At 40.2% G+C, this 26242-nt stretch overlaps 1 protein-coding gene across 3 annotated transcripts; it reads left to right on the top strand.

Annotated features, from left to right (window-relative positions):
- Nucleotides 1–871: 871 nt before the first annotated feature.
- LOC103463598 (SEC14-like protein 1) lies at nt 872–26242 on the top strand. Of its 3 annotated transcripts, XM_008407054.2 has the most exons (18): nt 872–1218; nt 3190–3215; nt 4269–4358; nt 16238–16387; nt 16485–16616; nt 17791–17919; nt 18390–18660; nt 18947–19056; nt 19162–19351; nt 19730–19818; nt 20017–20087; nt 20585–20756; nt 20961–21095; nt 21307–21441; nt 21878–22129; nt 22216–22394; nt 23390–23416; nt 25408–26242. In XM_008407054.2, the coding sequence occupies exons 2-18, from the start codon at nt 3210–3212 to the stop codon at nt 25511–25513; spliced, it is 2244 nt and encodes a 747-aa protein (XP_008405276.1). In that variant the 5' UTR covers nt 872–1218; nt 3190–3209; the 3' UTR covers nt 25514–26242. The 3 variants fall into 3 exon arrangements, with proteins under 3 accessions (XP_008405276.1, XP_008405295.1, XP_008405286.1); XM_008407073.2 differs by lacking the exon at nt 3190–3215; XM_008407064.2 differs by lacking the exon at nt 23390–23416 and having other exon boundaries at nt 873–1218.

The following is a 26242-nucleotide window of genomic DNA, read 5'->3' as shown; positions in this document are numbered from 1 at the left end:
CACTTCATTCAGTCTCTTTTTCCTCTCTTGAATGTGCAGCTCTCATGTTTTGTTTTGTTTTTTCATCTGAGACATGTGAGCTCAGCTGCTTTAACTCACGTTGAAAGCACACAGCTGCTTAAGGCATTTAGTAGCCAAGTGTCCCTTTACTCATGCTGATGCATTCAAAGTACAGCTGAGACTTTTGTGCCATTACAGATGCGTCTCAGTTAATTGAAATATCCCCGAACGTTCATGTCATGAATGCGAATTGAACATATTGATTTCAAACATATTGAATTGAGTTCATTACCCAAACAATCATATATGTCAATGGAACATTTAATCTTAATTTCATAGTAATAATTGCAATAACATTAAAATTAACAGACACACACTCTTAAAATAAGCTTTATATGATGAATCTGAAAAATAATTCATCATTTTTCAGATTTCAGATTCTGTGTAGATGCAACTACACAGATGCAGTAGTTGCATCTGTGTTTTAAAACCAGTTTTCTGTAAATCCCAGCTGGTTATGGGTCCAGCAGACATATATTTTGTAATTTTTAAAAACATATTCATTATGTCTTGTGACATTTGAGTCACATGCAGGCTGGAGAATTAGGCAGTGTTATTTTGCACGGGGAACATATGATATTAATCTGAATCTGAGCTGGTTGCATAATGAAACTGAAAATAATCTTTTTTTTTTTTTTAACCAGTTGTAATATTCACACGGTATGTTCTGTGACTTTTGGAGCTTAGGGCCCAGTTTAATTCTGGTACGATAACGTGTCCTCTGCTGTCTGTCCTTTACATGAGCTGAGATTTTTTATGAACGCAGAAGTGGGAGGTGGAAAAACACCGAGCTCAGAGAAACAGGGAGGAGCCACCGAGAGAGAAATACCACTGCTGTCCTCCTATGCCCACACTTCTCCATCCGCTTGGGCTCCACTCAGCTGCGGTGGGCTGGGTGGGACGTTTATTTTCCCCAAGAATTCAGTGTTCTAGACTGTTTGTCTGTAAAAGTAACTTTGTTCACGGTTAGCTTTCTTGGCTATTTGCTCCTGCTACATGGCCAGCTAGCGTTACGAAGCTAACCGTCGTTAGCCGCGGAGCCGGGGGTGAAGCGAAGAGCCGAGGGGAGCGGAATGGCAAGAATTCACACTGGTTCCCCTTCCAGAAGAGATCACGACTGAAAAAAAGTAAACATTTACTCGTCTCCCAGAATCACCGGTACGTACATTCTGTGAAAACTGTGCGAATCTAATGTCTGTTTGTGAAGTTAGTGTTAGCTTACGGGCTAGTCTCAATCAGTTTGAACTGTTTTATGTTAGCTAATGCGAGCCGGTTTTGACCTATTTACTGTGATAATTATAGGTATGATGCCATCTGCTATTTTCAGGTAGTCTACCTCTTACATGATTTTGAAACGTCACAATACTTAGTAGATATGGTCAAATCTCGATATTATTAATGGACGAAGAAAATGAAGGGTTGGGTGAAAAACAAAATTTCCCTTTTAAAATCCCATCAGTGACAGAGTGGAACATTTTAACAATAATGTACCACTGCATTGATCAACATTGTGGCACACATTTAGCTGCGTCAATTCTAATTTAGGTGTAAATATTGCTCTAATTTCAGTTTTTATTTATAGCCTTTTTAAAATGTACTGAACAGGTTTAGTCCTCAGTTCGGTTAAACCTGTTCGAACACAACAGCCGGTTTCTGCTACACGAAGTAAAACCAGATCAAAACATTATCTGAAAACGTATCAGGATGGATCTCCAGGTACCAAACTGATCGCTTATGAGGAAAGATCTGTCCTAAAACCTGCTTCTTCTTTTTTTTTTACCTGCTGATCTGCTGTGTTTTCTAAATGAGGAGAAAATATATATCCATCCTTTTTAATTCGGGCTCCTGCCTTCTAAATTGTTTAGTTTGCACATTTGTCTCTCGACCTTTGCTAGTTTGCCCCCCCCCCCCCTTCCCCCTTTGGGAGCTGCTCTTCAACATTTTGTCCCATCCAAATTAAATGTCATACTTGTAAACAAAACGTGAACACAAACCATTGAGTAATTTATTTTTCCTTTTTATTGTTGAGATAATTGAGTCAATAAAAATGCCCAATTCTCACATTTCACTTTAGTGTCTTTTGGTTTCCCCAGGGCTTTTTTTTTTTGTTGCACCCATTTCTATTTATTTGGGTTTTGATATCCGTTTGGGGCAGACTGAATAAAATCACAAAATTGTGAAATGGTGAAGAGCCGAAATGACCAGCATCTACAAAATTATAGCAACTTCAATTGACTATTTCTTTATAGTATTGGTCCTTTCTCTCGTAATGGCTCGTAGTTTTGTTTGACCTCTACGACAAGTAAGGAAAACATTTCCTAAGAATGTTTGCACTGACACTTGATTGTCTTTGTCCTGTTTCTAAATCAACAAAAGTCATGTTAGCGTTTACTCTTTGGTCAAGCTTTGCAATTTGACGTGGCAAGCATATAACTCCAGCTACCCAGTGTGCACGACATGGCCTTAAAGCTGCAGTATGTAACTTTACTAAAGTGTATGTTCTTTGTTGTTTTTTTTCACATATTTGTTAAAACCGTCACCATGTCATGACAGTTCGTCATGAGACATATGATCTGTGAAAAAATGGAACTCCAACACCTCCTCCCTGAGCTGTTATTTTACGGTGACCAAAAATAACCAACCTGAGCCAAAAGGAAGGTCTTAACGCTGTCACTCAACCTCATGTACTCGCTGCCAAATGGGCAAATGGTGGAGATTGTGGTTGACGATCTCATGCACTGATAGGTTGTTTCTCGTTAGCACTTGAAAGCAGAGGAGCTTGGTTTTTTTTTTCCCCACACAGATTATCTGTCTCATACCATACTGTCACGACATAGTGACGGTGTCAACAAATATGTAAAAAAATAACATAAAATGTGTATAAAAATTACACACTGCAGCAGTCTTAATAGAAGGCTATGAAAATATTTAGATAACATTACCTTTATTATATGGTGCAGGTTCCTGCTCGGTTTATTTGGATTGTGAGTGTATTTAAAATGTCCATGCAAAAGTAGGAGTGTGGCAGTAGACATAAAAATGATATGTAAACAACTGAGTATTAAAATGTGCTTAGTGAGGTGTTTACTTATGAAGTCATACTGAGATCTTGTATTGATGTTTTCAAAGTTGCTGACAGATCCTGAATCATGACGGTAACTATAAGTGGCAGTAGCAATCAGTTGTTTAAAGTGGTACTGAGGAGGTCTGATGGTATTTAGCCTTAGCTTGGTTTTAGTCTGGCTGTCCTCATCCACGCTGACCCAGAGGAGCAAAGCATAACAAAATGCTAAACCAAGAGTTAAATTTACCCGAGTTTGAATTGACACAAAAAAACAAACAGAAAAACATGTAGGGAAGAAAACAAGATAAGATTGTATTGTTGTTGTGTTTTGCACCTCGGAGCAGCTGTGCTAATGGAGGTTACCTCACACTCCTTCCTACAGACATGCACCCACACTATACTTGCAGTTAAAAACAAGCACCGGCTTGTTGAGCAAAAACCCCAGCACATGATGCTCCAGCCACACGTAGCACAGGCTGAGAGAAGGAAATAAATCCTTTCACATCACATTGTCTTTGCTTCATTAAAAAAATAATAATAATCACTCTCGGCATTAAGCTTCTTATCCTCCAGCATCTAGAACATTCTGTTACAGCGGTTTTCCTTTTTTTTTTTAGCCTCTTGTCTGGGGTTATTGAACAGAGTCCAGCTCCAGCATGTGGCTTGTGTTGCTTATGTTTCAAAGAACAAGCAGCACCTGCTTTTTAAATGATTTCGTGAGCTCCAGTCATGCGTTGCTGAGAAAGGAGCTTTTTGACAGAGGGTGCAGATGAGAGTAGCCTAGCTGTATCCCCAGTAGCTCGCAGTGACACAGATTTCTAGTGAATGAGAGGGATGTGCTGCAGCAACTGATCACCCGGATCCTTGGTCTCGGCTCGGGAGAATTGCCTTCTGCAGCTCCGTTAACTTCAATTTTATTAGCATTTTGCATTCAAGAACTCTGAACCACACAATCCAAAAACACACCCCTCTTTTAGCTAAGTGTGCACTAGTATGTTTTTTTAATTTATTTTTTTTATAGTGCTGCATGTAGATTTATTTGACCCGTTTTGACCATCAGAAATAACCCCACTCCTTTTAAATATCAAATGGCTTTTATAAATGTTTTGTCTTTGCTAACTGCTGGTTTCTGCTCTCTGTGCAGGTTGTTGGTGTTACTGTAATTCCCATCATGGTGCAGAAGTATCAGTCACCTGTGCGGGTGTATAAGCATCCCTTTGAGCTGGTGATGGCGGTAAGTCTTTCTCACCTGTGGGCGCTAGCAATTTTCCTATTTGCATGAGTTTTGAATACATTAAATCAGCAGTTATGTAACATCGATGGGTGGGCGTTTCACAGGTCGTCCTCCGAAGCTAGTCCTTGGATCTTGTACTTAAATTGCTGAATTTTAAGATATTACAGTGATCAAACATGGAGATCAACTTGAAGCTACATTTTCTAAATCAGTGGTTTCTCAGTTCCATTGTGTGTCACGTTTTCAGGCTGTATGTTAAGATATGCATCTTGACTGTGCTTTTTATGTCAAACAGAAACCTGCTACATATGTAGTTGTTGACGTGCATTTGAGGCATTAAAGATTCAGTAGCCAGCATGGCTTTTCACAGCTGACTGACCAGCTGGATGTATCTGGTGAATGCCTGTTGCTACACGCTGCAGCCTTTCTTTTGCATCCGCTGGAGATAATGGTAGCATTTAAACATAAAGGTCAACAAAATACAAACGGAATCGGTAAAAACAGACGATGCACCAATAGCTAACACACCTCCATCAAAGTGCCTGCAGGTCATTTGTGTTTTGATTTTTAGTCTCGTACAATCCTAGAAAAGTTGGAATTGTTCATATTTTGAATGGGTGCATTAGTGCTAAATCAAACTGGAGGTAAATATCTACCACAAAAAATGTGATCATTGTCTCGTCAAGAAAAACAAAGCAAAACTAGCAGGAAAAAAAATCCCTTTACAAAGTAATCAAACCAGACTGAATGACTTTATTTACTCATCCATTTTTGTAATTCCTCCATCATGTTGTATTGGCTTCTTGCAGATTCATGACCTGATTACGCAACCAGCAGTTAATCAAAACATCTAATAAGGCAGCTGTTATATATAATTATGCTTTGAAAATTAAAAGTGATACTAAGCGCATCCAAGAAATGTCTGATCACATATTGTATAGCTTCACTTCCTTTCACAATGCCATCATCCTTTGTTTTAGTACGCATGCGTACTAAAACAAATAAAACAAACTATGCATAGTTTCAGACCAGCTGTGTTTTTGATAAATGGAAAGCAGATTCGATGCCTGCAAGAGGGAGCATACAGAAAGAGTAAATCTCCTTAGCACAGGCGGGATTGAGCAGCGGGCAAACAGATGGCTAAAAATAAAATGCAGGTATAGGACCATGTGAGCTTTCAAAGAGCAGGAACCTGTAATGACAGAGACATAGAGTTGCATGTTTTGTTTTTTTCTAAGGGTGGAAATGGCTCATCTTTAGGCTTTCATATATGGGTCACATCTGGAGAACTATGCATGTTTTTAAACTAGGACAGAAAAGCATGGTGGGTATTTGTCTTCTTTGACATAATAAAAACACATCATCGACTTACTGTGTTGCTTATTTTAGTGCGAGTACGTGTTCAAAGTAATCTGAAGCTCAAGTTAACGAAATAAAGGTTCTTGTGACTTTTCTCTGCAGTGACTTTTTTTTTTTGCAGATGCTGCAGAGCAGACTTAGTGGTGCGTCACAACTATTCTTTCTTTTTTTTTTTTTTTTTTCTTCGTCGTATAGCCTGTGAAGTGACGTCTTATTTCCTCTAGCTGCTCTATCACTATTGCACTATTGTAGCCTGGCCAAGCATCCTGGCTTGTAGGAAACCGTCACATGACGCTGTGATGCAGCAAAGAGCTGTTTCTTCATGTCAACATAGCTTTTCATTTTCTCTGCTATCAGGGAGTTTACTCATATTGTGTTGGGTTGTTCCAAATAAGACCTGACTCAGCTTTGCACAACCTCGTTAAAATTTATGTCACTTATTTTACCCATTTGAGACTAAAAAACAAACTTCTACATGCCTAGTACATCTAAGCACTCACTGTCTTTGTTTAGTTGAAATGCAGCAGTCTTGTCACTCGACCCTGAGGAGGCACTTTGCTCAATGACGGGTGCTATCGAAGTTTTTCAACCTCTGGCCACCACTGCCGTAAGCTCTAGTGACCTCTTGCATAAGCGAGACTTGGATCCCAGATGCCCTTCAGATGTTTTTGTTTTGCTGCTTTACAATGTTCCCTCTTGGAGCCTGGTATTCTTGGTACACTTAGCGCTCACGGCGTTCTTGGCACAAGAACGTCAGTTCGGATAGTTTTATGAGCTTAATTTCTTTGTTGCAACAAGTTAGACATTCCAGCTCAAGAAAAAAAAAATACAATGCAACACTGAAACAGGATGATTATCTGTGCTTTAAGCGTACCAAAATATACTACTAAACTGTCTGATGCAAAAAAGTAGGGTTAATTGTAAATTTTGAGTATTCCATTGAATTTTACAGCTGTTTTTTTTTTTTTTTAAATCAAGAGTTATCGTATAACCTTTATTAGTTTGTAAGTACCGATTCACTGAAAATATGATGGCTGCTAGTCAAATTGTTCAGTAGTCTTTAACCAGTTAGAAAAACTTCTTGTTATTTGAGAAGTCAACTTTTGCAGGTGGTAATATAAATATATCCCCATTTAATCAGCACAGTCAGCCACATTTTAGTTAAATCTACAATCCAGTCGAACCAACACCTGTCACAGCTGATCATGTTTCTCTCGGGTACCGAAATAACTAACAAGCAACAATCTAGACTGTTATGGGCTGTGTTTTTTTTTTCTTGACAAGATTTATGTTTTGTTCTTAAATTGAAATAGAAGTACATTAGCAATGTCTTTTGTAATCTAAGCTACAGCAGACCCTCTTTTTCTTGTTGCTGCATCTCAATAACAGGAAATGTAGTCAATCCTGTTGCGGCCATTATCTCTGCAGTCCAGTGTCAGAACAGCCAGGCAGTCCTCGGGGAGTCGCAGTGGAATGTCAAAGGCTTGACACAACACCCCTGTTGTTGACGTTGGCCTGCAGGGACATTAGCTTTTAGGGCACGTCAACACACCAAGGGCTTAAATAACCACAAGAGGAGAGAGGAAACTATAAACTGAAGACATGTCCGTCCACTCACTTCAAACTGTTGTATTTGAAGCACAGTGACCAGCTGTGACTTGTCTCCTAAAGCTATTTTATATTCATGCTGCAGCCCAGTGTTGGGCTAACCTGCTCCTGATAAAACATTTCTAACAAATCCGCAAGGGACAAAGTATTCTGGCCCTGCCTTCGATCTGCACACGTTCAGCTGGATGGAAGGGAACAGGATGTGCGAAGTGGGTGTACTGTCTGCTGGGCTTTATGCAGATTCAGCAAGAGAAAACGTTTCCTTCCTGGTGGCTAATCTGTCCTAATATGTTGGAGCAAACAAAACATTTTAGCTTGGATTGTCTTCATAATATAATCTTTAAAGTATCATTGATTCCTGAAGCGATGAACAAATGACAAGATGGCAGATTAAGTTTTTTCATAACTCATGTGGCTGAACATTATTCTTCTTTTTTGTGCAAGACTCTTAAATAACCAGAATAAAGAATTTGAATTGAGGTGAATGTTGCAGACTTGGACCTGTTGCTTGCTGTATAAATTGACTGTTACCAAAGATGTGTTAATGAGTCCCTGTGTGGTTGAATATGTTTGTGTTACTCGGTGGGGTTTATTTTTGGCCTTATTGCACCAGCATATTTGAGCCTCTCCTTTATAAAGTAAATGCTATATTCTTTAACCTCCTTTGTGCCAGGAGGAAATAGAAACATTTCCGTCATGTTATCCACATGTGCTGCAGACGCATGTCGTTATCTGCTTTGCTTAGTTAAATGATGAAACTAACGCTCGTATTGCTGATTAGAGAGCTCGCTTTTTGTTTCACTCTGTGTGACGAGATCAGAGGAGTCGATTTGGTCGAGTTTGATCTGTTAGGTCTTCTAAATGGGAAACATCCTCTTCCTTCTCTAACAATTTATTACATACTCCATCTGTAGCTCGATTTTTAGAAGTGTGAACTCAGGAGACCTTGTGTTGTGTTTGCCACAGAGTTTTAATTCTGGGCTCATTCTGATGTCCCTCTTCTTTTTTTTTTTTTTTTGTCTGGCCTGGCTCTGTGCGAAGTGGCACTGCCAAGATGACATCGTGTCCCACCATGTCCTGACCCACATACGGCCAGGTCCGCTTAAAGCTTTTCCAGCCCAATTCGCTGTGGCATCCCGGGCTTTATTCTATTGTTTTAATCCTCGTCTGAGGTCTACGATTCTCAACGCGTATCGGACTCTGATCCCGAAGTTTCTACTTACACAATCGTTTGCTCTCCTTCACATTTTACTTATTTCAACTGTGAAACGGTGTCATTTTTTTGAAAATGTCACGGTAACGCAACAATTGAGAACCGAATAATCTAATGGAGTGAAACATGCAAGTAATCAGAAAGAGCCTCTGAGAGACAGAACGTTATCTGAGTCTGCTTTAGTGAATGATTCCTTATTTAAATGTGCCTTTATGTCCTGTCTTTCCCATCATTTTTGCATGACTGTTTTTAATTTAGATAATTCATCCGTTCCCCTGTATTAGAGCGCCGGAGCCTTTCCTGCAGTGTCTAATTCATTTACCTTGTCGGATGATGATTGCCAAAAACAGTCAGCAGTTATGGCGTGCTGGAGGGGAGCGTGAAGCTTATCACACAGCAAGCTCCTCCAGCAACCATGTGACTACAGGAGCCAATGGAAAATTTCAGATAAACTCATTCACCGAGACACTCATTCACCCTCTTTGCTGCTGCAAGGTCGAGATGCTGCCTCAGTGCTTCCCCCCTCCCCCCACGTCTGCTTCTCTCTGCTAGAGAACGGAGTGTGTGCGCACATATTCTTACACAACTGACCCTTTAGTGTGGTTTCACACTGCAGTCCCTCCATACTGTGTCGGTGGATAGTGACTCAGTGTTATGCAGCAGCTGAATGTCACTCGGAGAAAATGGAGATGGATTCTTTGATTGCTGCCATCTATTTATTTTTTTCCCTTGTATTCGGGGGCTGGTTTATCACTTGAAAGAACTGGGTTTGGCGTTCAGTTGAAAGCCAAAACGACACATCCCATAGATTTCCTTCTATCTAGCAATATTCACAGAAACCAGATGAATTTTCAGACAAAAAAAACCCCTCCAAAATGAAGTTTATGAAGCTGATTTAGGTCAGCTTTAGAACTCACAGATTTAAAGATTACATGGTACACACATACTGATGTCTGACAGATGGCCCTTATAGTTTATGGCTACACATCTATAAGTATTGACGCTTATTTGGGCTGGCACTTGACGTACCCACATAGATGTTCTGCCTGCTTGGCATAGTGTTCCTGCCTTTATCCAAGTTGGTGGTTCTAGGCAGTTGTACAATTACGAATCCCACCGAGATCACCGAAAAAGGAGCAGTGGGTAGTGCGGTATGCAGAAACCAAAAGCGCTTTTGTTTTATTCCTAAAGTCAGGATTTTGTTCTCTCTCCTACTTCTGATCAAGTCCACGCCTCGACTGAGAGAGGTTTTGATTTTGACCGAAAAAAAATGTTCTTTTGATTATTTACCATTCTATAATTTGGTATACTATTTTTGAATTAAAAGTTTTAATGTATGTATAGTCTTATAAAACAATATTTTAATGGAGAGGATTGGCGTTTTGTCAACATAGACTAAACAAGGCTGCACAGTGGCGCAGTTGGTAGAGCTGTTGCCTTGCAGCAAGAAGGTTCTGGGTTCGATTCCCGGCCCCGGTCTTTCTGCATGGAGCTTGCATGTTCTCCCTGTGCATGCGTGGGTTTTCTCCGGGTACTCCGGCTTCCTCCCACAGTCCAAAAACATGACTGTCAGGTTAATTGGCCTCTCCAAATTGTCCCTAGGTGTGAGTGTGTGTGTGCATGGTTGTGTGTCTCTGTGTTGCCCTGCGACAGACTGGCGACCTGTCCAGGGTGTATCCCGCCTCTCGCCCGGAACGTTAGCTGGAGATAGGCACCAGCACCTCTCCCGACCCCACTAAGGGACAAGGGTGTAAAGAAAATGGATGGATGGATGGATAGACTAAACAAAAGTCCACAGTGGTTTTAGTGGTCTATGGTTGTTTAACTGGTTGATCAGGGATTGAGATCTGGGACATTAGAGCTTTTCTCTTTGTTCCCCTGTGAGGCTTTTTTCTATTTACTTTGTATGACATGACTAGCTTGGCATACTCTTGCTTTGTTGATTTTCATGCAAATGGTAATGTGAGACAAGTGAAACTAGCATTGTTGAAAAGCCTAACTCACCAGACGTCTGTGGTTTCTGAGTAGATAGAAGTTATAGAGAATTATGTTCCTGGTAAATGTTTGGCAGTCTTATGAATAAACATTGACATTTGATATTAACATATTTTAATGTAAATATTAGTTTTAATATATTGTTCTTTGTCTGGTATGTAAATACCTAGTATTACTCGGACTATTTAGGAAATGACCGATGTGCTTTTAAGGCTGTGACATCTGATCTTTCTCCATTTACAGCATATTTAAATGTTAAGGCTGACAGATGTAGGACTTAAAAATTCAGGCTCCTTACTTATTCTGCATTAAGCTTCACTGTATATAGTTAAAAATTAAAAAAAATATATATACTGTTAATATTAGTGTCAGCATGTCTAATGTGTTGGTTAGTCATGCTGTTAGGAAAAGTAATATCAGGGAGGTGTTTTCCTCCACTCTTACGGTATAAAACCAGTAAACTAATTCCTGCTAATTGAAAGAAGGAAGAACTTCTTCCAAGTATGCAAGGTTCGTTTGTTTCAGTTCCAAGAAGTTGTTTCCCTGTAATTCAACCCTGATGTTTGCTGTAGCACTTCTGCAGACATTCAAACAACCTTCTTTGTAATTTTTGTCCTCTTCTAATTATTTTCTGGCCCGTGTATGTTATATTCTGTGTCCAGTCATCGTTACATTATGTTAAATCAACAAAGGTTTTGTTTTATGCACATTTGTGTCCTTCATAAGTGTTGCCACTTGTCCAGATGCAAATTTATTAATATCAAGGGCCAGACAAGTCATTAGCTTATGCTTCATATAACAGATGCCTTCAAAACAAAATTAGGGTTGTCTAATGTGTCAACGTGCATAACGATGGGTCAGGGTCCAGAGCTGCCTGAGGTGCTGGTTGGTAGACCGTAATGATTTTAGTCACCAAAAACAGGCTAATTGACGTCATGTTTCTGTCAGTGACCCACAGTGAAAGAGACTTGTTGTTTGTATCTTGCGTCAATGGTGGTAATATTACATAATTTCTATTGAGCCCTTAATATGTGGGCCTCAAAGAGCAGCATCACTAAAGCCAAAAATGTGGCTTTAATTTAGTTATTGATGGGTAACCGTAGCGTTCCTGTGAAGTCCTAACCTGGAAATGAATAGAGTTTGATTGTTTTCATAGTATGGATAAATATAGAAAAATGAAAATGTGGTATAGAAAATGGATTGGGTTCAGACATATTCGGTATTTTTATTTTACATTATTTAGTGCATCAATATTTGAATTTCTGAAAAAAAGCTTTTTGAATGACTGTACTTGTAGATGTGGTTTGCCAGATCAAATCCTTCAGGCCTCTTGATTAACATCTGTTTTAAAGTGGACCCAATGTTCTGATCGGTGTTCATGTGAGATGCCAAAACAATGATAATTGCTTTTAAATTTTTGGAAGGAGAGGGAAGATTTTCTGAAATCCAAAATTCTAAAAAGCCTAGTCTGGAAAAGTGTAGAGTTTTGAGATAAGACATTTATATGAACTCTATAAAAGTATTTTTTGTTTGTATTAGTTTAACAGTGTTTGATATTTAACTATATTGGAATAGCATTTGGTGGCAGATGCCTGCATTCTTCACTCAGATGACCCACTTGTTTGTTCGAGGGAAGTTGTTGTTTCCTCTTCTTGTGAATTTTCTTTAAGGGAAGCCAGCCACACTCTGCCGCTGCCCTTTCAGTGTTTCTGTATTGCTTAGCTGGTTTGTTTTTCTGATAATCTCTAAGCTGTTCTCTTCCTGTATTTTCATCTTAAAAGTCCCCACTACCTAAATGTTTCCCATTTTCTCCACCAGCTGACACGACTTAATAATAGCTTAAACTGACCTATGTGTGGCGGCTCTTTTTGTTACACAACGCTTTTCATAAGCCTCAGATATAGAGCTCTGATTCCAAGAAAAGTGTGAGACCTGTGGTGACAAATCTCTGTCACGTCTTTTTACATTTTCAGTTATTAGTTGGCAAGAAAAAATAGGTTGAATCAACAAGTGATCTTTTTTCAAAACGCAGTGTGTGTTTTTTGTTTTTTAAGATTTTCTTTTGTTTGACTCCAGATTACTGTTGCTTTTTCTGAACATTTAACATTTTTTACTGCAGCCACTTTATCAATAAAATGTTCGCCAGCATTGTTGAATGTTATGGTGAGAATGTCTAATGTTTTCACAATCAAGCAACTTTGCATAGAAATACGGTTTCTTTGCAACAAATAACTAACAAACACATTTTTGGATTTATGCAAGGCTCTTCCACCAGTAGTTAACAGATCTTCAATACATTGTTTGTTTCAYTTTTTTTTTTTTTTTTTTTTTTTTTTTTKMRRAAMACWGTGAMATACMKTWTTGSASKACAGGATKGTCAGTARTTATTCTGTCTATAGATGWYTGGATTTTATGAAAAATAAAATATCAGTAACACTAATCTTAACATCCATGTAGATTTCTTTCTACTTTTTGGACTTTTATTGCAGTTAAGTGTATACCTGATAAACTGAAGCTTTTATTGAATGAGGTGTAGATGTAAAGCTGTGAGTGGTCATACTGTAATTGTGATTGTATTTAGTCAATGTGTGGTAGGGTCAGCATCAGGTGTGTTTTTAATGGAGTGTGTTAAATGTATATTTTCAGGATTGATCTCGCAGAGCACTGGCAACGTGGGCTAGCCCTGGATCTTGTTTGTTTTCTATTAGCTGCACAACTAGAGTTCATGTTCCAGCTAAATGAAGTCATTTCACTGGAACATTTTAAATGCAGTCAGTAAATGCTTGCTGCAGCTTGCACTCTGGTATGTTTATGCAGGGGCGTTAAATTAGGAAAACATTGCATCCCAGCTGTTCGGTTTGGTTTTTCTTTGTGTGTGTTTAGCAGTGCATTCGCTTAATTAATTTTGGTTTCGTATTAACAAGTAGAAAGTTGCTGTCAATTCACACAACTCAAAAACCAAAGTTTGGTCTTTGTCCTTGGAGAGTGCCCTTAGATATTTGATAAGATATAAAACTTTTTTGTCCACCAAAGTGGAATTTTTCCTTCGAAATTATTTTCAAGCCATTACTAAAAACAGAAGTCATTTTTAAAATGTGTTAAATGTGCTTTCATCTATATTTGACTTATTTTTCCCCACTGACATAGTTTGAAGATGGTGAACGTGCTGGGCTCTTTGCCAGCCTTTGTATTTCTTTGCCAGGTGGAACTCTAGACCCATTTGCATTCGCCTTGCGGCACTGTCCGGCCTCGATTTTCATTGTCCCTTTGTTTGTGGAGCTCATGAATTTCCTGAATCTCCCTTCCTGAGCGGAGCAAGTTATTTTTTCCAGACTCATGGCCTTTACCGATTTACTTTATTGTCCAGAGGGAAAACGGTTGTGTTTTTGCAGGAAGAAATCGAGATATGATGCATTGTTTTGTTTTTTCCCCTCAGCCTTCTCTGGAAAGCACACGCACGTTCTCCAACCAAATTCCAAGCGAGGTTACTCATAACTTGGCCAACAAATCCCGTCACTGTGGAGACGGGAGATTCCTGTTCTCACACTTTGTTTTATGCACTGAAATACCTTTATTATCGCATATAAAAGATTTTGGTTTACCAGATTTTTTCCTCTTTTTGTGTTAATGCTAACACGATGAAAGAGTAGTTTGATTACAGTGACTATCAAAGATGTGGAATATAAGTTTATAATACATATTTAGTACAAAATGGCCATTTTGATTATTTCTATGAAGTTTATCAGTGATATATTTGTACTTCCTATACGAGAACATTTTTTTATAGCCTTAATGGAATGAATTGTCATATTTCAACACCATATTTGAATATTAGAAAATTGTAACATTTAACTGAGCAGTTGCTTTGAAATGGGGTTTTCACATCATTTCAAAACAAAGACAAACTAGTTAAACATTTTGAACTATCTTTAACCTTTTACATTTAGTAGGATTTTTTGGATACTCACGAGAGAATCAAAAATCCTTACGGCTGCCAACATTTCCAAAGGTTTCAACAGAACAGCTGTATTTTCTGTTCAGATTCCTGTTACCTGTGGAAAGTCTCTCTCTCTATTACTGTGTCACAGCCTGAATGAACAACGGACGTGTCTTAACATCTCAGAAAATAGATTCTGTTTTAAATGGTGTCTCTCATTGTCTGTTTTCTCTGGCTTCATTTAAACATTTAACCGATACTGAAAGTGATTTCCTCTTTTCGTTAACAGCCTATGTTGAAGCCACTGGGACTTTTTTACCACCCAACAATGGTGCATTCACTAATTTTGGAAAAAAGTTTTTAGACTTTCCAGTGACCGATTGGGGCCGATCAAACTGAAAATAAGATTTCAGTAACAAGCTGATTTTCCTCTGTTGCATTGCTTCTATTTCACTTTTCTTAGATCTATCATAAGCAGAGCAGAGCAACCAACACTGTTTTGCTGGTGGTTGGTAGTTACCTATCTGCTGTCAAGTAAGCTTTTTGCATTTTATTGCTGAAGAGTGAAAAAAAAAAGCCTTTGTGGGTTTTTTGTAAATGCATGTCCTTGTGGTCAGTGCGTTATTGGTGTGTGCTTGTTTGTGATGGGTGAAGCAGATGTTTACAGTCCAGGCTGTTGTGTTGATGGCAGAACAAAGCTGAACGCCCCGGTGTTCCAGGGCATCGGAGCTTGAAAAACAGAGCTCAGCATTCATTTATTCAGTGGGCAGCCGAGTGGCCTGGCAGCAACACGGAACAAAAAAATGCAGCCATCTGCCGCTCACCATTCTCAACCTACATCTGAATGGCCTGGCATAATGTAATATTTTTGGTTGCTCCGCTCGTTGAAGAATGCTGTTCTTTGTTTAGCTCAAATAATACGATAAAGTTGTCAACATACCCTTTTGTTCCTCATGTTGTCTCTGATGAAAATCTTCGCAAACATTGTGAAAAGTACTGACTGGTTTGAGTGCAAGGGATCAGCACAATTTATATTCACATTTTTGTTGTCGAGGTGAAATTTAACAGCAACACATTTAAAAAAATAAATAAAAGTGTTATGATCAGCTCTGGATAGCCCCACCAGAGGTTATGAGGATGATGTGACTAATCATAAACCTGCTTGCTGTTCAGACATTCCTGGTGTGAAACCATGACGACCAGATCCAAGGTAGTTTATCGATGAACCATGAAAGTTTGGGTGTTTTCCTCAAGTTGTTGGGGGAGAAAAGGATCCAAGTGTAGTGTGCACTAGAGTTTAAAATGTATTTAAAATGCAAATCACAGGCAAATAAAGACTGAATTGTTTCTATTAAGTTTAACCCCTTTTGTTTTTAACTTTATTCATTTGTTTTTGTAGCACAATTTTCTTTTGCTCTTAAGTTTAGTCCAGTCTTGGTGTTTGTATGTTTTTAAAGATTACGTGCATGGTTTTCAGTAGATTCAGTAATTTTGGCTGGAGCCACTTAAATGCTCTTTACTTTTAAACCAGCTAATAGAGGTTCATCTAATAAAATGCTCTTTCTAAAGGAAATCTTGCCGTTGTAATATTTCCAACTTGTTGCAGAGCAAACGTACACACAAGATGACAACTAGCTGGAACTGGTTATGCTTTGTTTTTGCTGCGTTTGCTGGAAAGAAACCTGAAACCTGAAATTACCATAAAGAAATCCTGTGCCAAACTATTCATCCTCCGTTTTTTTTCTTTTTCCCCCTTTCCGCCTACAGGCCTATGAACGCCGCTTCCCCACCTGTCACCTCATCCCCATGTTTGTGAACAGTGACGTGGTGAATGAGGAGACGAGCGAGGACGGCACCACCCAAAGGATTGAGCGGCGCTGTGCCCTGGATGTCGATGCGCCACGGCTTCTTAAAAGGGTAAAATATACTTTTACTCTTCTGTCGTGTTTTCAACCTTTTTGTCACGGCACACCGTTGCTTTGGAAGTAACGTGAGTCGTTTCTGTGGTTCGCAGATTGCCGGTGTAGACTACGTGTACTTCATCCAGAAAAACACTCTGAACAGAAAGGAGAGGACTCTGCACATCGAGTCTCACAATGAGACGTTTTCCAACAGGGTCGTTGTCCACGAGACCTGCTGCTACTCAGTCAGTATCTTAAAGCCGTGCTGCTGTACAGAAATCCACTCTGTGTGCATGCTGTGTCTTAGAAGCGGGAATAATTCAAACTTGAATTAAACTTGCCACATGCCGCCGTCAGCATCTCTTCCTCCTCTCTCCCTCCTGCATTCAGTGTGCATTGGATCTAACTCCAGATCTGTCTGGATGTGTTATGAGTTAATGAGGTCAAGCTTATCATATTAGCTTCCAACCAAGCAAAAGGCTAATTTTAGGTCCAAAGCCTCACAGAGGTTCTTGCAGTGTGCTGCATCAACTCTGTGGTAACAGTAACCAGGAAGGGCAGCTCAGTTAGGCAGCTAATGGACCTGAAACATTTTAGTACTCACAGCTATGAAGCTGCCACCGTTTTGCCACCAGGATCAGGGAACATACAGTGTAAAAAAAATAAAAAAGCATGGTATGTTTGATTTCTGTATTTTCCAGTTCTGGATAAGTGTGGAAAACCGGAGGAAAATGAGATGATTCAAAAAGTTTTTCTTCATCCAGACTTTATTCCTTAATGGTTTCAATGCGTCATCCTTTGTTCCCTTTTTATTTGTCCTCTTTTCCTACTTTCTACTTTCCATCTTTGTTTTCCACACTTTTTTTTTCCTGCCTCCTTTGCTTCCCTGTTTTGTTTCCTTCATATGGTTTCTACAGATTCCTAAAATATATTGTATATCTGCAGTAACTCTACAGTGATGTTTTATATTTATTCCTTTAAAAACAGCCCTAAATGCTTTACTGTAACCCTCAGTTTTTTTGTTTTTTTTTTACCCCGATTTGAATTAATATACTAGTAATGGACAGATTATAGATTATTTAGCAGGGAAGTGGGTACTGCCTGACAGTGAGTCAGAGTTTTTCCCCTTGCCTGGTACAGCCTTTACATCATTCTCCATAATCAGGTTTTTTTTTTTCTCTAAATTTATGTTTTCATCCCACTTGAATCCAAACAGCTCATGCGTAAAATACTGTCTAAATTTACCCAAACAGACTGACACACATACTCCCACTCAGTTTACGCAGTGTGAAATTTGCTCCCTTTGTGCGTCATCCTCTTGTGTGGTTACTATGGTAACGATAGCCTCTCTTTTTTTCTTCTTTTTACTGTGGTTACACAGTTTAGGTTACAGTAATGTTTTCATGTGTGATGTTGCAGGTCCACCCAGAGAACGAGGGCTGGACATGTTTCGAACAAACGGCCAGTTTGGACATCAAGTCCTTCTTTGGCTTCGAGAGCACCGTGGAAAAGATCGCCATGAAGCAGTATGCCAGTAGTATCAACAAGGTGTGTGTGTGTGTGTGTGTGTGTGTGTGTGTGTGTGTGTGTGTGTGTGTGTGTGTGTGTGTGTGTGTGTGTGGGGTGCATCCCATCATGGCATAGATTTTTACATTTCCTTTCTCAAACCTGTGAATGCAGAAACAGTCAGATCGTTATGGTTGTTGTTGAAATAAATGTCGTCTTATATTTGGTACTTTAAACATTGTGAGTTCAAACTGTCTTTTTTTTTGTTTTAGTTCATTTGTATTGGTTTTAACTCCAAAGTGTTGTGCTAAAACATGTGAAAACTTACCTTAATGCCTGAAAATTGCTGGAATTTTACTGTGAGAAAAGTGTGTGAACTGCAAATACCAAGGTGACTCCAGTTTACAAATGCAATACATAGTTAAAAACCTTCTTAGTTTTATTTGGTTTTAATGGATTTGTGTGAATATATTAGCAACGATTTCACCATAATTTACTTGCATTCCCGACAGGGAAAGGAAATCATTGAGTTCTACCTAAGGGAGCTGGAGAGCGAGGGCGTCAGTCACGTTCCCCGCTGGACCTGTTCCTCCGTTTCTCCTGCTCTCCCTGCGCCAAGCAGCCTCTCCGCCAGCCCGCCTGAACTCCAGCACCCCAGCGCGCCCGCTGTCTCCGCCTCGCAGCCTGCTGACGCCAAAGATGGCGCCTCACAGGAGGCAAAGCAGGATAGTGGAGCTCCTCAGGCCGACAGCCTGGTGGAGATCCTGGCTGGTACACCTGAAGGTGTGTTTCCTCCGATTAAATTCATCTGGACACTCGCTGCTGCCTGATTTGGAATAGCGGCTGTTATTTATTTTTTTTAAAGAGAAAAAGGAAACTCAATTTAAGTGATCAGCACTGAAGTAACTTGAGGTAGAAGAATTTTAGGCCATTACAAACATGAATGAAAAACATGGTTTTAAGAAGATTTATCAGCCATGTCTGTTAAAGAGTGGGTAATGTTTTTCCCGTACAGCAACGTGTAGATCTGTTTAGACAAATCATGTTAATTTGGTGCATTTTGTTGCAGATAAACTGGATGCAGATTATATCAAACGTTACCTTGGCGACCTGACGCCTCTGCAGGAGAGCTGTCTCATAAGACTTCGCAAATGGCTTCAGGAAACCCACAAGGGAAAGGTATTTTCTGTAATTAAGCAGAAGAGTGTAGCTGTCAGTCAACGTCTAATAACTTACCATGAACTTAACACTTTTTTTTTTTTTGTTGTTTTTTGCTTCCTGTAGATCCCTAAAGACGAACACATCCTGCGCTTCCTGCGGGCCAGAGACTTCAACATGGACAAGGCCCGGGAGATCCTGTGCCAGTCTCTGACGTGGAGGAAGCAGCACCAGGTGGACTACCTGCTGGAGACGTGGAGCCCTCCGCAGGTTCTTCAGGACTACTACACCGGCGGCTGGCACCACCATGACAGAGGTACGTCTCCACGACTCGCGTACAAACCTTCACATGCAGCAGGCTGCTCTAATACAAACAAACCCTTCTTTACAGCAGTATGTTTTCATCATGATAGTATTTGTTCAGTCATCTTGAACAACCTACCGCTGAAAGCCTCTGACTTTTAAAAGTAAATTAACCCATTCAAGCTATTCGGTTGGCTGGAATAGTTTTCACCTGATGCACGCGATCGCACGCTGCCAGAGAAGATTGGTTTTAATATGAACAGAACAATACGCCATTTCTCAGAACACACATTTACTTATTGTGCTGCGCAAGGCAGACCTTTCCCACTTACTTTGTTTAGAATGTAAACACAGGCGATGGTTCATGTAAATGTTTGTTTTGCTTTATTAGACGGTCGTCCTCTGTACATCCTGAGGCTGGGCCACATGGACACCAAAGGCCTGGTGCGCGCTCTGGGAGAGGAGTCGCTGCTCAGACACGTACGTAACCAAAGCCACAGTTCCGGTTCAGTTCCCTACAGAAGTCATTAAGTTTATAGGTCAGACCACGGTTAGATTACAGGTTAATCACCTAAAGGGGGAGGATTCAACTGATGACCTACATAAATACGTCGTTTATGTTCTTGTGTACGGTGTGGCATTCAGTGAGAGCGCTGTTGTTTCAATGTGACGTTGCAGGTGCTGTCTATCAACGAGGAGGGCCTGAGGCGCTGCGAGGAGAACACCAAGGTGTTTGGTCGTCCTATCAGGTAAAAACCAGGCTGTTAAGGATTTAGGAGATATTACGTTGCCTTTCCTAACAGTTTTGTGACAGAATTTTCCCATTAGGACTACAGGACAGTGGTCATTGTTGAGCAGAAGCAGGATTTATTGGGGGGGAAAAAGCAGCAGCTCGATGGGTTACAGCGCACCTAGTGATAGGATCGAGCTCTGCAGTTGTGGTGTTGCTACAGAGAATCACAGCTCTGACTTCTCCATAACTGGAAATAGCAAAGTGTCAGATGTTTAGATTGTGCCTCTCCAACAAGAGGTGTGGCGCCACGAGAAGGCATGTGAACTATGCTTTTCACCGCACTCAGGATTCACAGTTAACTAGCTTTACCATCATCACTTAAGCCATGCCTCAGACTGACAGGTGTTAAGTGATCAGAGAGGAGGCTGCAGCCCACTTCAGAGCGAGTGTGTGCGTGCGCGTGTTTGTGGCGAGAAGTTATCCACACTAATCCTCCTGCTTCCTGCTCTGTAGTTGTTGGACATGCCTGGTCGACCTGGAGGGGTTGAACATGCGTCACTTGTGGCGACCGGGAGTCAAGGCGCTTCTGAGGATCATTGAAGTTGTGGAGGCAAACTATCCAGAGACTCTGGGACGGCTGCTTATCTTGAGGGCGCCAAGAGTCTTCCCAGTCCTCTGGACTCTGGTGAGAGCAGAACTGGTTACCTTAGAACTGAAATGATCTGGAATCATTATTTTTGCTTTACCGTTTTTGTACCTGCAACCGAAATCCCAGTATGACTCCAAATTGTCTCTGTGGCTGATTTAGCATTTCTTACAAGCAGTTTTTTTTTTTTTGTACTAATTTGGTTTATTTATTACTTATATTTGCTTTTATCTCTGCATGTAGGTGAGCCCATTCATTGACGAAAACACCCGAAAGAAGTTCCTGATTTACGCAGGCAATGACTACCAGGGACCTGGAGGGCTCGTCGATTACATAGACAAGGAAATCATCCCCGACTTTCTAGGAGGAGAGTGTATGGTAAGTGTTTAGTGGAGATTGAAAACTTATAGATAATTTGAATAAAAAACTTATTCCGAACTCAAACCTTTTTTTATATTTATGTGAAAGAAAAATGATAAAGTAGCATATATTTTTGAAGTGAAAGGAAAAATATGTTCATGAACTTTCCAAATCTCACGATCAAGATTGAGAACTCTGTCAGTGACCTTGTTTGTATGTTTTTCTTCAGTGTGAGGTACCAGAGGGCGGCCTGGTTCCTAAATCCATGTACCGCACACCTGAGGAGCTCGAGAACGAGGATGTGCGTCTCTGGACCGAGACGATTTATCAGAGTGCCAGCATCTTTAAGGGAGCCCCGCATGAGGTGAGGAGCAAAGATAAAAGGCCTGCATGCTGCAATGCTATGTAGGACAGGACAACAGAGACCTGCAGGTCGCTTTCCTGGAGGTTTACTTGAAACATCTGCCATCTAGTGGTGTTAAACACACAGCATGTCTCCGAAATGTAATCTATCTGCTGTGACATACTGTTCCTGTCTTGTTGCAATATTTAAAACAGCACAGATCTATAATTACCCCTCCGAATTTCACTCTTCTCTCCGGAACTATTTATTCTGCCCAACTACATTCAAAGAGAACTTTAAATGTGATTCCATTCATTTTTCTTGTCTTTTGCATCAATAAGATCATCTTAATAAATCCATTTTTAGTCTTTTATAACCTGAAACACATGCATTCACCTGCTGTTTTACCTCCTCCTTCCGTTCATTTGAACCGTTCTCTGTCGTTTTCTCCGGGCAGCTTGTGATCGAGATCATCGACGCCGCCTCAGTGATCACCTGGGACTTCGACGTGTGCAAAGGCGACATCGTTTTCAACATCTACCACTCGAAGCGAGCCCCCCAGCCGCCACGCAAAGACCCCCTGGGGGCCCACGGCATCACCTCGCCGGGAGTCAACAACGTCCAGCTGATTGACAAGTCCTGGATTTTGGGGCAAGATTACAGCATGGTGGAGTCTCCTCTGACCTGCAAGGAGGGGGAGAGCGTGCAGGTGAGGATTTATCATTGTGAAGAATTTCCTGTTTCTGGTTTTTGATTCCTTGTCACAAATGTTCTGTTGATCTTTCCTCTCCTCAGGGCTCCCATATCACTCGCTGGCCAGGTTTCTACATCCTCCAGTGGAAGTTTCATAACATGCCGGCCTGCTCGGCCACCAATCTGCCCAGAGTGGACGATGTGCTGGCCACCTTGCAGGTGTCCTCACACAAGTGTAAAGTCATGTTCTACACTGAGGTGTTGGGCTCTGAGGACTTCAGGTTGGTAACTGAACTCATGTTGTTTATGCAAAAGGCAAAAGCAGCTTTCACACACAAACTCTGTCTATAGGCTGCAGTGCCTTCCAGAAGTATTCACACCGCTTGGATTTGTTTTCACTTTGAAACAACGTACAACCACAAAGTTCAGATTGTTTGAATAGAATCTTATGTGATAGACCAACACAAAGCAGGAAAGCAAAAATGATTCACTCTTAAAGTACAATTTTTATTTTTGTCACAAGCCATTTAGACAGCATTAGCTTGTCGGGGTTAATGAGTATATTTGTGTGTTAGATGGACATGTAAATCTAGCTAAGAATCTATGGCAACACTTGAAATGACTCTTTAGATGATCACCATGCATTCTGACAAAGCGAACCTGTTTTGCTAAAAAGAGAGGGCAAAGATTTTGAAACGTTGGTTGACAAATAGGCTGAAATGAAATGTACCTTAGTTTTCTGAAATGTACTTCTAAAAACTTTACAAACACCTTTGTGTTGGTCTGATGCATAAAATTCAAATAAAATATATAGAATTTTGTAACATGAAACATCCAATAGATATGAATATGTCTGAAAGATCGGGTATAGGGAAATCTTTAATTCTGCAGTTTATGTGATGCCATCTTAAGACATAGTTGTATCCTCTCCACTCCATAAATCCTTTTGTTAAATTCTTTTTGTTCCCCTTTATTTTTTTCTTTTCTTTTCTTTTCTTTTCCTTTGTTACTATGTTGACATTTGTTTCATTACAGCATATTTAATTTATCTCTTTTATTAGTATATTTCCACAACCCTCCAGTAATATCTAGGACACTGTAACCAGTCCAGCCTCATAATTTTATTTTTGAAGCCCAGAATTTAAAAATGAAAAATGCTTCTCTCCTTTTTAAATTATCCTTTTAATTGATCTTTTTCTGTCCAATCCACTCCTGTTCTATTGCTCACAACCCCTTCCTCCTCCTCCTCCTCCTGCTGTGTCTTCCTCCTATGAAGAACGGCTTGCTGTGATGTGCAGAGTTTGTAAGTGGCTCAGTGTTTGCCCTTTTTTTCCCTTTAGCTTAGCTGATCATTTTTGCTGCTTTTGGCTGCTAAACCGAGTGCCCCTCCCCTCACAGGAAGTTACGCTTCTAACGCAGCAAAAAAAAAAATCCTTGTTTTTGCTTCTACTTGTTAGCAATGCTGACCAAGCATTGGGTAACAGGATCTTGCTTCTTTTTTTTTTCATGCTGAAGAACTCTTTGCACCACCGTTTGGGGTCTAATCCACTCGTTGGCTTTACTTATTCCGCTTGCATGATTGGCTCTTCAGACGCAGCTCTGCTCACACCTTCTCAGATGGTTCTTATCCACGTGCACATGCACACACTCATAAACATTTGCCGGCTTTCATGTTTGTTTCATCTTTAGTCACTTGTAGTCTCACTATTTCCCTTTTTTTTATTATTTCATTTTTTATTTTCTGAATCAAAAACAAATTTAAAGTCCTAACAGTAACTCATTCTGATTTCATCCAACTGCAAGATGTCTTGCTAATCTTTTTCAAATTGATTAACATGTTAACCACAACTTTAAGCTTTGAAAAAAATGTATTTGTGCTCATCTGCAAACATTTGAAGTGGAGCAAATTTATGAGTGGCTGCACTGGATTCAAAGTTGTGTGTTTGTGGCTGTTTGGTTTCTGGGACTCTGCTGGTGTGATCACTTAGGGGAGTCGAGGCAATTTTAGTTGTAAAGCACATTTTCAGCAACAAAGCAGTTCAGTGCTTTACATCATTAGAATATAGCAAACTAACAATGAACAACATTGCAGTGAAAAAGAAAGGAAAAGCTACGACTCATTGAAAAGCAGACGGATAACTGGAGCTTTATTTGTCCCAGTTATTATTGATCAAAGGCAAATCTAAACAAGTTGGGTTTCAGCCTTGATTTATAGGAGCTCAGTGTTTCTGTACTTTTGCAGTTTTTTTTTAAAGTTTGTCCAGATTAGTGGAGCATAAAACCTGGTTGCTGCTTCTCCATGTTTGGTTCTGGTTGTGGGGATGCAGAGCAGATTAGAACCAGAAAACCTGAGAGGTCTGGAAGGTTGATGCAACAACAGATCTTCAATCTATTTTGGTGCTACACCATTCTGTAATTTAAAAACTACCTAATGTTAGTCTTTAGACCAGGGTGATATGATCTATTTTTCTGACCCTGTTGCAATAATCAATGCGACTAAAGATATAACATGGACGAGTTTCTGTCCATGTCCCAGCAACCTCAGCTTGCTCGGACATTAGGCTTTTAATCCTAGAAATGCTCTTCAGGTGATGGAAGGCCGACTTTGCAGTTGCCTGTCTGAAGATTCAACCAAAGACTTGAATAAATTTAAATGTTTAAAGACAGCTGCTTTATTTTTACTGGCCAGTAGATAATTAAGTTTTTTTTATCTTTATTTCAGGGAGATCATATTCCCTACTAGATTGTTTTTTTTATTTTTTTTGCTTTATTATGTTTTCATTTATCTATTATTATACTGTATATCTGTTATCCCTAAAAGATAGTGAGCCCAAGTCTCTTAGTTTTGCTCTCTGTCAGTCTGAATGAACCACAGATGCGTCTCAACATGACGTCCAAAATTCTCATTTTGGAAACTTTAACTTGAGTAACTTCTCACCATGACCTGTTGACACTCAAGTATTTATTTATTTATTTTTTATTTTGTTCTACCTCATACTGGTTAGAAAACTTAAGTTATCTCAGTTTCTGTAGCTGATTATAGGGATCTAACTGCTTTTATGGGTGGCGGCTTGGTGCTGCAGCCTGTGGCGTCGCTTGAGCTTTAGAGCGAGGCTCCTGCAGGATTTGATCCAGGCGCATGGTTCTGCATCACGTGCATGAGTCATGCACACACGGTGCTTTGAGTCCGTTCTTAGCAGGCTGGGGTTTTCCTCTGGCGTTGCACACTCATGAAGGTGTTGCTCAGGCTGGCTTCCTGTACTCATTCGATCGCTTTCTCTTTCTCCCATTTAGGGGTTCGATGACCAGCTTGGAATCGAGCCACAGCGGGTTTTCTCAGCTCAGCGCTGCTACCACCTCCTCTAACCACTCCCAGTGCAGCTCCATGATTTCCAGGTAGAAACCAGCAGCTTCGGACCCTGAACCCCTCACTCCACAGCCTTTATCATCATCGTGGAAATCTCCTCCTCCTCCTCCTCCTCCATGTTCCCTCTCATCTTTGGACTCTATCGCACAAATAAAAGATGAAGAGTTCTGAAACCGAGGCAAAAAAAAAAAAAAAAAAAACTGAAAGATTTAAAGGGCTGATTTTTTTGCACAAAGGTCATATATTTTGGTGTCGGACCATTCACGGGAGGGTTGCTTGGAGGTCAGCGGGTGAAGCTCTGTGGAAGTGGAAAGAAGCAATATTTTCATCCCATTGGTTGGGAGAGAGACACTGGAAGGCGCTGTTACATTTATGCATTCACTTTAGCAGCCACTAAACGCAGTACTGAGACGACTCATACCTCACTCATGCTGTTGCATTAAAAACACACAGATGTTTATGACGTGCACAAATGAAACGTTTGCCACATTGTTACTGGAAAAGGGGGCTTTGTGTTACTAGTTAGTTGTTTTTATAGGTCAAATGTTGGTGGTTTAAGCATCCTAACAGACCTGGCTCCAACATCCACTTCTGACGAATTTCTACACTTGAAGGAGAAAGTCTCTCCCACCTTGAGGAGCGGTTGGATATTCGACCCAGGTCTGCTAGCAGCAATAACGTAGGTTGGACTTTCTAATGTGTGAAATATTTATATTTATTATTTAGATGCATGTTGGAGTTGGCGCACAAGCAGACAAAAAA

This window comes from Poecilia reticulata, linkage group LG1 (assembly GCF_000633615.1).
Source record: "Poecilia reticulata strain Guanapo linkage group LG1, Guppy_female_1.0+MT, whole genome shotgun sequence".
Classification (NCBI taxonomy): Eukaryota; Metazoa; Chordata; class Actinopteri; order Cyprinodontiformes; family Poeciliidae; genus Poecilia; species Poecilia reticulata.
This window is presented reverse-complemented; position numbering and strand designations above follow the sequence as displayed.

Coding starts and splice junctions, on each gene's coding strand:
- LOC103463598 (XM_008407054.2), top strand. Junction 19,057..19,161: donor AGGAAACCCACAAGGGAAAG/GTATTTTCTGTA, acceptor TGCTTCCTGTAG/ATCCCTAAAGACGAACACAT. Junction 23,417..25,407: donor TGCTGTGATGTGCAGAGTTT/GTAAGTGGCTCA, acceptor TCTCCCATTTAG/GGGTTCGATGACCAGCTTGG.